The sequence below is a fragment of the Columba livia genome, chromosome W (genome assembly GCF_036013475.1).
Source record: "Columba livia isolate bColLiv1 breed racing homer chromosome W, bColLiv1.pat.W.v2, whole genome shotgun sequence".
NCBI classification, from domain to species: domain Eukaryota; kingdom Metazoa; phylum Chordata; class Aves; order Columbiformes; family Columbidae; genus Columba; species Columba livia.
In genome coordinates, this window is record NC_088641.1 from 2,093,947 (window position 1) to 2,106,080 (window position 12,134).

General features: G+C 40.6%; 1 protein-coding gene across 15 annotated transcripts in view; it reads left to right on the top strand.

Moving 5' to 3' along the window:
* Positions 1-12,134, top strand: part of LOC135577036 (dymeclin-like) — a 151,462-nt gene that overhangs the window by 63,160 nt on the left and 76,168 nt on the right. For all 15 annotated transcript variants that reach the window (XR_010468648.1, XM_065044648.1, XM_065044649.1 and 12 more), the window contains 2 exons: positions 6,082-6,264; positions 9,833-10,011. Coding sequence is in view for 14 of the 15 variants with exons in the window: in XM_065044648.1 (XP_064900720.1) it covers positions 6,082-6,264; positions 9,833-10,011 (362 nt within the window). In the remaining variant the exon portion in view is untranslated. The remainder of the gene's footprint in view (positions 1-6,081; positions 6,265-9,832; positions 10,012-12,134) is intronic.

Here is a 12,134-nt window from a genome sequence, read left to right on the forward strand (position 1 = left end):
TCTAGCCAGGTGGGGATTGGTCTCTTCTCCCAGGCAGTCAGCAATAGGACAAGGGGGCATGGGCTTAAACTCTACCAGGGGAAATTTAGGCTGGAGATTAGAAAGCAATTCTCTGCAGAGAGAGTGGTCAGGCATTGGAATGGCTGCCCAGGGAGGTGCTGGACTCACCGTCCCTGGAGGTTTTTAAACTGAGATTGGCCATGGCACTTAGTGCCATGATCTAGTCAATGGACTGGAGTTGGACCAAGGGTTGGACTCGATGATCTCTGAGGTCTCTTCCAACCCAGTCGATTCTGTGATTCTGTGATTCTGTGATTATTAAGATCAGATAGTGATGTTGCTACATCTCATTTTTCTTGAAAAATGTATTTTGTACTTTGGAAAAGTTGTTTTGATGCTTGTCTTCCTTCTGCCTTAATCCTGTTCTAAATGTGTAGGATGGAAAGGAGCCTTTTTTGTTGCCAGTTTAGAAATGAATTAGTTTGAAGAGAAAATAAGATATTTTGGAATCCTATGGAAGTCTTTATGTGTAAAGTTTTTCTTCAGTGGATGAGCTTGATCATCACTTGTGTCTAGAGAAGTTGAAATAGATATTTCCAATGGTGGAGATAATAAAATACATGAATATTTCCTCCTGTGTTTAAAATTTTCTCTTCCTATAGTTTTTGGACTATATTTCTTGAAGTGAATTAATGGCTTATTAGAGTTATTTCCAGCTTTATTTGGCAACTTTTGATTCAGGAATGTAATGTAACCATGTAACCATGTTTCCCTAAAGATAAGACAGGGTCTTATATTAATTTTTTCTCAAAAATTGCTTGTTCTTTTACATATATTGCTACCTAGACACTGTTTAAATGGGCTTTTAAAATGTCCTGTAACTAGGGCTTATTTTTGGAGTAGGGCTTATATTTCGAGCATCCTCAAATCCTGAAGAATTATGTTAGGGCTTATTTTTGGGGTAGGGCTTATTTTGGGGTGAGATAGGGTACTCAGTTTTGTGTTACAGATATTAGAAATGTTTTTAGAGGTTTGACTGAAAATGAGTTCATTCTCTTCATGCCATTAGAAACTTTTCTTTTTCATGGTTGGAACGGTTGTATTTGGACTTAGTTTGAGATACCAGCCCAGCACAGGGTTCATGGTTTGAATTGCTCTGGTCTGAGAGCCAAGGACACTCTGAGCTCTGCCCACAGGTGTGAGGCAGCGAGGAAGGGGATGGATGGACAGAGCTGGACTCACACCCACACTGACCCATGAGAGTATTCCAGCCCATTAGCATCACGCTAATTATTTAAGAAGTCGGGTTCTTCTGGTCACTTTCTTCGTTATTTTTGTTGGAATGTGGGGGAGTTCTGTTTGGGATGTTTAGTTCACCCTTTGCCGTTTTGCAGAGGCCTTCGGGTCTTTCTCCTTTTACCTTTTTGCAGCTCTTCGGGGCCAGGTGCTGCTTCTCTCTGTGAACGGAGCTTGCGAGGAATTGCCTTGAGTATCTTTTATTTCATATTCTATTTCTATTACATATCTATACATTTACTAGTAGCGTATTAATATTTTGTTGCTTTATTAAACTGTGTTTATCTCAATCTGAGTTTCTCCCTTCCCTTTTGATTCTCTCCCCTGTTTTGGGGATGTGAATGAGTGGCTATCGTGGTTATATTGGCATCTTGGGTTCAACCACGACATGGTGACAAAGGAGCACAACGTATATAACCGAGGGGCAATTATGAGGCTGACGGGCCGAATCCTAAAGTTATATTCAGCCCTTTGAAGGCAACTGTAACGCTGATGTGACCCCCAGTGAAAATGAGTTTGACACCCCTGGACTCTTGTCCTAAAAAAAATCAATATAATTTTAGATATCCCAGTATGAACTCCTGTAATCTAGCAATAAAAAGATCAATAGTTTCAAGTGAAACACTATTTTTGCAGTGAATTGAGGAATACGCTTGTTTATTACAATAAATCTCTGCAGTTTAGTATCTTTTGCAGCGCAGGGAGGTTGCGCAAAGTGTTGGAGCTGGGAAGCAAAGTGGAAAAACGTTTCAAAGAGGAAGAAAAAATCCATGGATATAATTTGGCGAGACAACAAAGAAGCCTGTGCCTCAAATTTAAAGGCTGTAAACACTGAACTAGGGTAGAAATGTTTTATGGTATTACATAGAACTACTTATAGGAATAAGTAGATGAAGTTGAACGAAGTAATGCTTAGGCTGAGTATTAGGGGGAAAAAAAAGTGAATATTAAGGTTTATTAGATTGTGGAACACTCTTCCCAAAGGATGTGGTTCGAGCTCCATTACAGTCCCTTCGAATGAGGCTGGAGGGAACGCAGCAAGGGGAGGGATGGACACAGTCACTTATAACATCTTTGCATTTCACTCGCTCCCATCATCCGTTTCCTGAAAAACCGCATGCCCAATGTGGGAATGAGCTCACGGCCCCAACCTCCTCGGACTCATTGGTGTTTTTGGGAGAGTTTATTTGGAGATAAATATCTGATCTGGTGTTGGTTCCTTCCTTTCCCTCCCTTCCTTTCCCTCCCTTCCTTTCCCTCCCTTCCTTTCCCTCCCTTCCTTTCCCTCCCTTCCTTCCCCTCCCTTCCTTCCCCTCCCTTCCTTTCCCTCCCTTCCTTCCCCTCCCTTCCTTCCCCTCCCTTCCTTCCCCTCCCTTCCTTTCCCTCCCTTCCTTCCCCTCCCTTCCTTCCCCTCCCTTCCTTCCCCTCCCTTCCTTCCCCTCCCTTCCTTCCCCTCCCTTCCTTCCCCTCCCTTCCTTCCCCTCCCTTCCTTCCCCTCCCTTCCTTCCCCTCCCTTCCTTTCCCTCCCCTCCCCTCCCCTCCCCTCCCCTCCCCTCCCCTCCCCTCCCCTCCCCTCCCCTCCCCTCCCCTCCCCTCCCCTCCCCTCCCCTCCCCTCCCCTCCCCTCCCCTCCCCTCCCCTCCCCTCCCCTCCCCTTCCTTCCCCTCCCTCCCCTCCCCTCCCCTCCCCTTCCTTCCCCTCCCCTTCCCTCCCCATAGCAAAGCAGTTGCTTTTCTCTCCATTTTAGGAATTAAACAGTGAAAATAAGATATAATAATAAGAAAAACCCAGAAATAAAGCCCGTGACAATCCATCCACTATGTAAATTGTTGAGACATCTCTGACCTTGCACTTTACACCTTGGTCTGCGTGGTATCTCGATAGGAATTAAATTGTGTTTTTTCAACCGATCGTGCATTTACTCTCATATAAATTCTTTATGCTCCTTATGAGTTTAATGCTTAACATACAAGTTCATTAACCACATTAATTATTCCATATTTCCCATCCCTCAGCTTTTGTAGTTTCTTGCTGTGAAAATCTTCCAAAAACTTGCAGTGGGACTCTCCTAAAATTAATGTAGCCGCTCTTTTCATAGACTTTTAAGCAAGTATACCCAACGCTCCTCACAATAAATTCTTAAAGAAAGACCTGAGATGTTAAGGATGTGTTGATAAAGTATAAAACCACTTTGACTTGCGACATTAAGGGAATTTTATTTGATAAAGCAGATCCAGCCTCTACTGGTTCTGATTCCATGGACCCATTTTCCTCTCGTGTTCTTTATCACGTAACATCCCCGCAGCGACTCGAGTAATCGCTTACATGGCAAAGCCCATTGACTTAATCAATTTGATACACATAATCAACATTAAATCATAGAAAACCCAACCCTTAAGTTCCCCAAGCTGCTGCTTAATGTAATAAAAATGAAATAGTAATTGTAATGGTTTTGAAGATGCTATTCACTGGATTTGGTGGAGGAAGCACAGTTAGATGCAGTGAAAATCGCTTTTGTTTAAACTCTTCGTAATCTCTATTTGCTGCTACCTCTGGTGTTGTTGCAGCGCTGAACAATCTTCTGGATGCTGAAAGTTTCATAAATATAATCGGAAAGGTTGTGGAGCTCGGACGTGGTTTCAGAGATTACGGAAACATGGGGTAGATCTGGTCTGGTGGATATTTTTTGGTGGTTGTGTTTTTTGTCTGATATTTAACTTATTTTACTGAGTCCTCCAGCCTCATCTACTTGTTGTCTTTCTATTTTTGCAACAAAGGAGCAGAATTGTCATTTTGGGAAACATTAAAATGACACAAAGAGATCAAGAAGATCTTTGGAAGCTCTTCCTGGCTACCACAACTGTTAGTTCTTCAGTCTTGAAAGCAGCTTGGGGCTGCACCTCAATCCAAATTAGTGTCAAGAGCAATAAAACTCGTTAGTAGGATGCTAATGATGTATGGTAGAACTCAGGTTACGTGTTTGGGGAACAAGGAAGAGATTTGTGCTGTTAAAACTCCAGCGAGGAGAGAAATGAGCGTCCTCCAAAAGGCTGTGCCAGCAGTAATTGAAATTTCAACTTAACGAAGGATAAACCCTTCCAAGGAAAACGTGATGAAACTGAATTATTAATATTCAAAATAACATTAAAATCAAACTCTTAAAATTGGACTTTGAAAGGATAAACAAATGCATTGAAACTTTTCGCCCAGTAGGAATAAAATGAACCGTATTTGTATCTTGTTGTGATTTCTTATTTTTCTGCTGTGTAACTTAGGACTTTGACCTATTAAATGAATCATTTGGTGAGATGCTCCATCTCTGCCATAAAATATCAACAAAATTAAGTGCTAAGCAGCTATTTGGGGATAAATATATTCCAATGTGATTGGAATGGGCTGTTTCTCATCACCTGGGAATGTATCGAGACCCCCAAATCCTCCCCTTTCTCCCTTCCCGCCACCGTTCATTGATATTTTGCCACATAACCGATCAACCTTGGTCACCCATGATGCTGGAATTAGGAACAGGAATTAGAAATGCAGTTGTTGAGTGTTTGGAGTTAATTTTTATAATGCTGTAAAGATGAAGTATGAACACAACTCTGCTTTTAAGGCTAAAACATCAAAGTTTAAAGAGTATGAAAAAGAAGGTTTTCAATGAGCAGCATTCAGGTGCTTTATACTTTATGCCTTAATACTAGAGCTGGACACGCACCATAAAAATGCACCTACACAAAGGGAAAGATACTCTAACATGAGCAAAGACTGATGTGGAATGATGAGCTATTTACATTTTTATACCTAATAATTTTTTGAGGGTCTAAAACAAACTCTTTTACAAATGGTTTCATATTGGTAGCAATGCAAAAATACATAATACCCTAATATTTAAACACATAATAATTAATATTAAATAATCTAAGAATAATTAATATTTAAATACATAGTAACCTAATATTTAAATTCAAATTGCTGTTGATTGTGCTGTTTTGTTTTGGTTTTTTCCTAAGAAGTTAATTAGCTATGACGTTATCTACTCATCATAATGAGCAACACTGATGATCTCTACAGGATTCAGTCTGGAGGTTCTGCTTGAAGCAATATTAGTTTTTGTTACTGTCTTTTGCCTAAAGTGTGCTGAGTTTAATAAAATCGAGTATATGAGAAAAATGCTGCTTGATGGACCAAGTCAGTTTTATTAAGCTCATTTTCCTCTATTAATATGTTGCCATTGCTAACATGAATCCTTCAGCTGGTACCTGCTCCATGTTTAAGGTTCTACCGTTCAAACACAGGCTTTTGTTTCAGCTCTTCTTGTTTCCTTTTCATGTATTATTATATATTGTATATTGTATATTGTATATTGTATATTGTATATTGTATGTTGCATATTGTATATTGCGTATTGTATATTGTGTATTGTATATTATCTATTATTATATATTATATATTATATATTATATATTATATATTATATATTATATATTATATATTATATATTATATATTATATATTATATATTATATATTATTTTGACTTAATTTTCTTGAATTTCCAGCAATCTTTCAGTTCTTTCTTTCCCACACCTGCTGCTGCTACTCCTGCAATTTTCATTGTGAGAGATCAAGTAGCCAGACCCGTTGTCTTATTGTACAATAGTGAAATGTTTTTCCCTTTTCTGACCTATCAGACACTATCTTGTCCTCTAGAGGAACTTTGTGCATTAAAATGTGAACAGAAATAATGTGTATATATATATATATTTTATTATTATTTTGTTTTGTAGCTGGCCTGTGGACAGTCTTCACGCTCGGCGGAGTGGGGAGCAAAGCATCACCACAGCTGGAACGCTGCTCCCCTCTTGCAAACCAGAGTCTGCTGCTTCTCCTTGTCTTGGCAAATCTCACCGACGCACCCGATACGCCCAATCCCTACAGACAAGCCATTATGTCCTTCAAGAACACACAAGGTTTGTATTTCTTAAGCATCAAGGGATGAAAACGAAGCGTTGAGTTGCTGCGACTACTTCAAGGTTCTCTTTGCAAAAGTTGTTTTCTCTCCTGCCGACCTATGGAGGAGCAATAAGGGTATAATTTCTTTGGAGGACAAGGATACTCTTTTCTTCAGACTTGAGAAGTTTTAGCCACCTTCGTAATGTCATAAAATATAAATAAAACTGATCTATAAGTAGGTTTGGTACCTGAGAGTCTTCAGGAGTCCCCTTAAACTTTGTAGCACTGGGGGAAATTCTGTTTAACCAGAGACACGTTCCTCACAACATGTGGATATAGGCTTGTTTTGTCCTAACATGCCCCTTTGATTTATTGGCTACAGTTTACAGGTAATTGAGATCAAATTCTTCATACAATTTATGTTTTGTTCTGCTTTTTTTTAACTGAGAACTTCTATGAATGCTTTCTTTTGGTTGACTTTATTTAATGTCCGCAGTAACTAGTTATGTATTTCATTGAAAACTTATATATGTGTCATTATAAAATTTTAAAAGGACCTATTATTTGTCAGAAGTAGCCCAAAAAGCCACATTTTCTTTCAATATGTCCATTTATAGGATAACTTATTGTTTCCACTACCGATACTCGTATAACTGAGCTTAAATTTGATTCGTGTGAACATTCTGAGGGGCTGGTAGGAGGAGAACAATATAAAAAAGAAAGGCTGGTTATTGCCATAATAATCTATAGTGTCTGGCTTTTTTGTTGAAATAATTGATAAAATTTAATTGGACCAAAACTGATCAAATTCAGGATAGTTTTGTTTATTCTACATGCTCTAGAATAGTTTTATTTTTCTCTTGGACAGTTTAATGTTTTATAGAATATCACAGGATATGCTGCTGTTGCTGATAAGTTTCTTTAATACTGTTAAATGAATCATGGGGTCAACAGCTAATGAATCATGGGGTCAACAGCTAATGAATCATGGGGTCAACTTGCTTCTTAATAGAAGATGTGGGATTGATCGGATTTTGCTGTCCACATCCAAATTTTCCCTAATTAAGAGAAATATTTGCCCGAAGCAGGATGGTTTTAATCGGTCCATAATGACGATCAGTGTTTGAAGGGGACGTGGAGGCAGAAAAGACAAATTTTGGTCTTTGTCTGCCCGGTGGAACGTTTTTTGGGGAGAATGTCCTGGTTTTGGCTGGTATAGGGTTAATTTTCTTCCTGGTAGCTGGTGTAGTGCTGTATTTTGGATTTAGAATGAGAATAATGTTGATAATTCACTGATGTTTCAGTCGTTGCTAAGCACTCAAGGACTTTTCAGCCTCTCACGCCGTGCCAGATGCACAAGAAGCTGAGAGAGAAGAGCTGACCCAAACTCACCAAAGGGATATTCCATACCATAGAATATGTTCAGTATATATTTTTGGGGAAGAAGAAGGAAGAGGGAAGAAGAAGGAAGAGGGAAGAAGTTTGGAGTGATGACATTTGCTTTCCCAAGTTACTGTTACCCGTGATGGAGCCGTTGCTCTCCTGGCCATGCCTGAACACCCACCTACCGATGAGAAGCAGTGAATTAATCCCTTATTTTGCTTTCGCTGTGCAGCTTTGGCTTATTCATCTGCTTTTGTCTCAACCCACGAGTTTTCTCGCCTTTACTCGTCCAATTCTCTCCCCCATCCCACCAGGGAGGAGTGAACGAGTGGCTGCGTGGGGCTTAGCTCTCAGCTGGGCTTAAACCACCCTAGACAAGGCGGGGATTCCATCACCAACAGGCTGTGCCTTGTCTCTGCAGAAAAGAAGGAGAAAACGTTGCTCCAGGACCTCCTGTTGTTTTCAGCTGAATGGCTGGAGCCATCACCCCTCACCCACGCCAAGAGGAGCAGCAACATCGGCTCTGCTGGGCCCCCAAAATCCCGGTGGGAGCCAAAGCTCCCATGGAGCTCCTGCAGGTTTTCCAAGCGCTTTTTCCGTCAAAAAAAGGGTGGAGATGTTGTTTGAGATCCGTGAGAACCACCACATTCTTCCGTGCCGAAATCTCGGCTAAGAATACGAGCTAAAAGACAAGGGGGAAAGCAACACACGTGCGTCTCAGTGGGTGTAGGGAGTGTTTGTGTGATCAATCCCTACCACTATAAACAGAGATTTCTCCAGAAGAGTGGAAAATTTTGGTAAGAAACCACGAGATTGTTCATTTCAAAGCCAAATTTGTTTGGTCTTGTGGTAGCTGCCCATGAGCACACACATAGTGACGCTGTATTCAATGTTTTCGGTGGTCATGCAGTCTATAATATCCAAGAAATCTTTCAGGATTTGAACAAAATGTTGAAGATTTTGATTAAATTCAATAGTTGCTGCCTGTTCTTTTGGCCGTTTTAGTACAATTGGCTCTAAAACAGCTTGTAAAAATACAGATTTTTTTAATGTACATTGTTTTTTTCCTTTATTCTTCTGAATTTTTTCTTCCTATAATCCCTTCTGTCCAGAAATTACGGAGCATGAGGAATAATATTGTCCCGCTGCTTTATACTGCAGAGATTTCCTAAGTTAACACAATTTTAATAAATGATAATTCCAAAATCTCTAGTCTGTTATTATGGGATCTAAGGAACTTTAGTTCAATTCTTCAGCTTTGAACGTCTTGCTTATAGTAATATGGACATCTTGAAGTCCAGACCTTTAGTATATTTGAGTATCCTAGCTCGTATTGTTCCCACAATACCATCTTGTCATGAAATTGCTGGAATATTTTCACGTGTGTAGCTTGATTGTGTATTCGGTTGCCAGGATGCTGAAAGAAATCAGCCCAGAAAAGGCAGATCATCCCATTTCATGGAGCGTCGCGGAAGAATGTCACGTTTGCTTCTTCCATTTCCACTGGAAGTTCCTAAGTGGTGAAGTTCTGCGCTGATGGACGTTTTCCTCAAAACTGATGAAGGTTCTTCGAGCCAAAATCTGTTTTATTTTCACTTCCAGCTCTGGCACAGATTATATCGTCAACGTGAACAAACTGATGTTCAACTATATGCCACGGTGTTTTACATCACTTTAATGAGCCCACTAAACCATCTTTTAAAGTCCTGACAACACCAGTTTTATTGAAAATATAGAGATAGTCTTGCCCTTCGTGCCAAAAAGTGGGTATGAAAATCCACCCTGATGCCCATGAACTAATCATGGGAATTTTATTTGCACATAAATCAGGTCATTGATTCCAGTGAAGACACCAGCTCCTTTGCAGCATCTCCTGACATTGCCTTTTTTTATTTTCATTTTTCTACCAGTAGAAGCTATTTGGACAAGAAATATATATAAAAGAAAGCTATTTATCAAAAAGGATGAGTGTCTTGTGCAGATACAGGAGCTCATGTGAGAGGACAACCTCAGCTTTATGGCACAACCGAAGCTTCGTGAGACCTTATCAAGCTTTATGATTGAAGTCCTGCATTATTTTCATTTCTTCCTTCCTATGATTCTGTATAAAATTCTTCTCCCCGAAGGTTTTTATGAAGCTAATAAATAGCTGGATAGTAAACGTATTTCTTAATGTCTTTTTTTACTTGTTATTTATTTCAGATAGCACTGCTTTTTCCTCATCAAATCCACACGCTTTCCAGATTAATTTCAACAGTTTGTACACGGCTTTGTGCGAGCAGCAGAAATCCGACCAGGCGACTCTTCTTTTGTACACACTTCTGCATCAAAACAGCAACGTACGGACATACGTGTTGGCACGGACGGACATAGAGAATCTTGTAAGTATTGTCTCATTGCAGGAATGTGATGCTAAACATATCTATGCAGTAAAATATAATCACAGAATCACAGAATCACAGAATCGACTGGGTTGGAAGAGACCTCAGAGATCATCGAGTCCAACCCTTGGTCCAACTCTAGTCCGTTTACTAGATCATGGCACTAAGTGCCATGTCCAATCTCAGTTTAAAAACCTCCAGGGCCGGTGAGTCCAGCACCTCCCTGGGCAGCCATTCCAATGCCTGACCACTCTCTCTGCAGAGAATTGCTTTCTAATCTCCAGCCTAAATTTCCCCTGGTAGAGTTGAAGCCCATGCCCCCTTGTCCTATTGCTGACTGCCTGGGAGAAGAGACCAAGCCCCACCTGGCTAGAACTGCCCTTCAGGTAGTTCTAGAGAGTGCTGAGCTCAGCTCTAAGCCTCCTCTTCTCCAGACTAAACAAGCCCAGCTCCCTCAGCCTCTCCCCATGGTTCTTGTGTTCCAGTCCCTTCCCCAGTCTTGTTGCTCTTCTCTGCACCCGCTCCAGCACTTCAATCTCTTTCCTGAGCTGAGGGGCCCAGAACTGAACACAACACTCCAGGTGTGGCCTCCCCAATGCAGAGCACAGGGGAAGGATCACTGCCCTTGTCCTGCTGACCACGCTGATTTGGATCCAGGACAGGATCCCATTGGCCTTCTTGGCCACCTGGGCACACTGGTGGCTCATATTGAGCTTCCTGTCAATTAGCACCCCCAGGTCCCTTTTTATCAAGCTTCCAGGCTTTGATTCCCTCTTAGTCTTGATTCACCTGGGCATGGTGTAAAGAAACTGGTAGCAGATGTCATACTATTTGTTATTATGTTTTTCTTATTCTAGCTAAAAAGTTAGACAAGTTTATTGTGCACATATAGGGATAATAGTTGATAAAATGAGCTGTAACTTGCCTACTACGCCAAATATCAAACAGGATGGACCTGAGGCGGAAACTCCTCAAGAAGCAGCTGGCAGGTTTTGTAGAAATGCAGCTCTCGTGACTTTTTAGCTGCTTTAAATAGGATTGTGGTTAATGGATGATGTATGTAACAGGCACCTGGTACAGGTTTTTGTAGGTTATAAATTAGCTTTAGTAATGTTTAGTTCCGGCTTGGAGTTGGTAGACACCACTGTTGGCAAACTGGGGGGAGATGGTTGATACTGAAGTAATTCAAGACTAAACTCTGCGGATTATCTAGGTGAGAGCTGAGGCATTTTGCAGGAATTCTGTGAACAAATGGTCGTATTTATTTTTCGGGGCTTTTAATATATGATACAACATATTGAGCAGCTGCTGACAATATCGATTTACTTTCTTTTTAGAGAAATAAAGGTTAGGTGTGTGCATTCTTTTCTAATTCTGATGTCTGATTATATTGTAAAACTGCCAGAAAAAGTATGAGGTGCGTATGTCAACTCCAGATGCTCCACAGTGTGCGATGTCTTTGTATATTATGACCTATCCTTCCTCCCCCTCAGAAAAAGACACAAAACACCCAGAAAATCACATAAATAATCAGCAACGTTGAACAAATGGTCGGAAAAGCTGAGAAAGTTGAGAAAAGCATTGCTAAAACCAGCATGTTTGATTTCTTATTTGACTCTTCACGCGTTGTTTTGGGTTTTGTGATCGCTGCTGATGTCTTTGCCCAATCCTCTTGTTTTTAGAGAGTGGGTAAGGATGAGAAAAGCAGTTTTCATTGCTTAGGAAGAGGCAGAAGGGATTGTGGGTGGGATGGTTATTGGGTAAAGAAATTACCATCTCCTAAATACAACCCTGTGGTGAAAAAGGCTCATTTAGTCTTGAGCTCGTCAACAAGGTGACGGAGTCACGGAGCTGGATGTTTCCTTCCCTATATGGCAACAGCAAGAGCTGCCTGTGGTATACGACTATGTTTAATATATTTAATGAAATATTTACAGACTGTTGAAAAATCAGAGTGTAAAGGAACATTTTTTTTGCTTGAAAATGAACAATAAAACCGTGAGAGGCTTTGAAAAAGCAGCGTTAGCGCAGAAAAGAGCTTGAGAAGTGTCGAGATGAATACGTGACATTGGGAGGGGAAGAGGTTGGAGAGAGCGCCGTGATAAGAAATAAAGCCTGGAGGT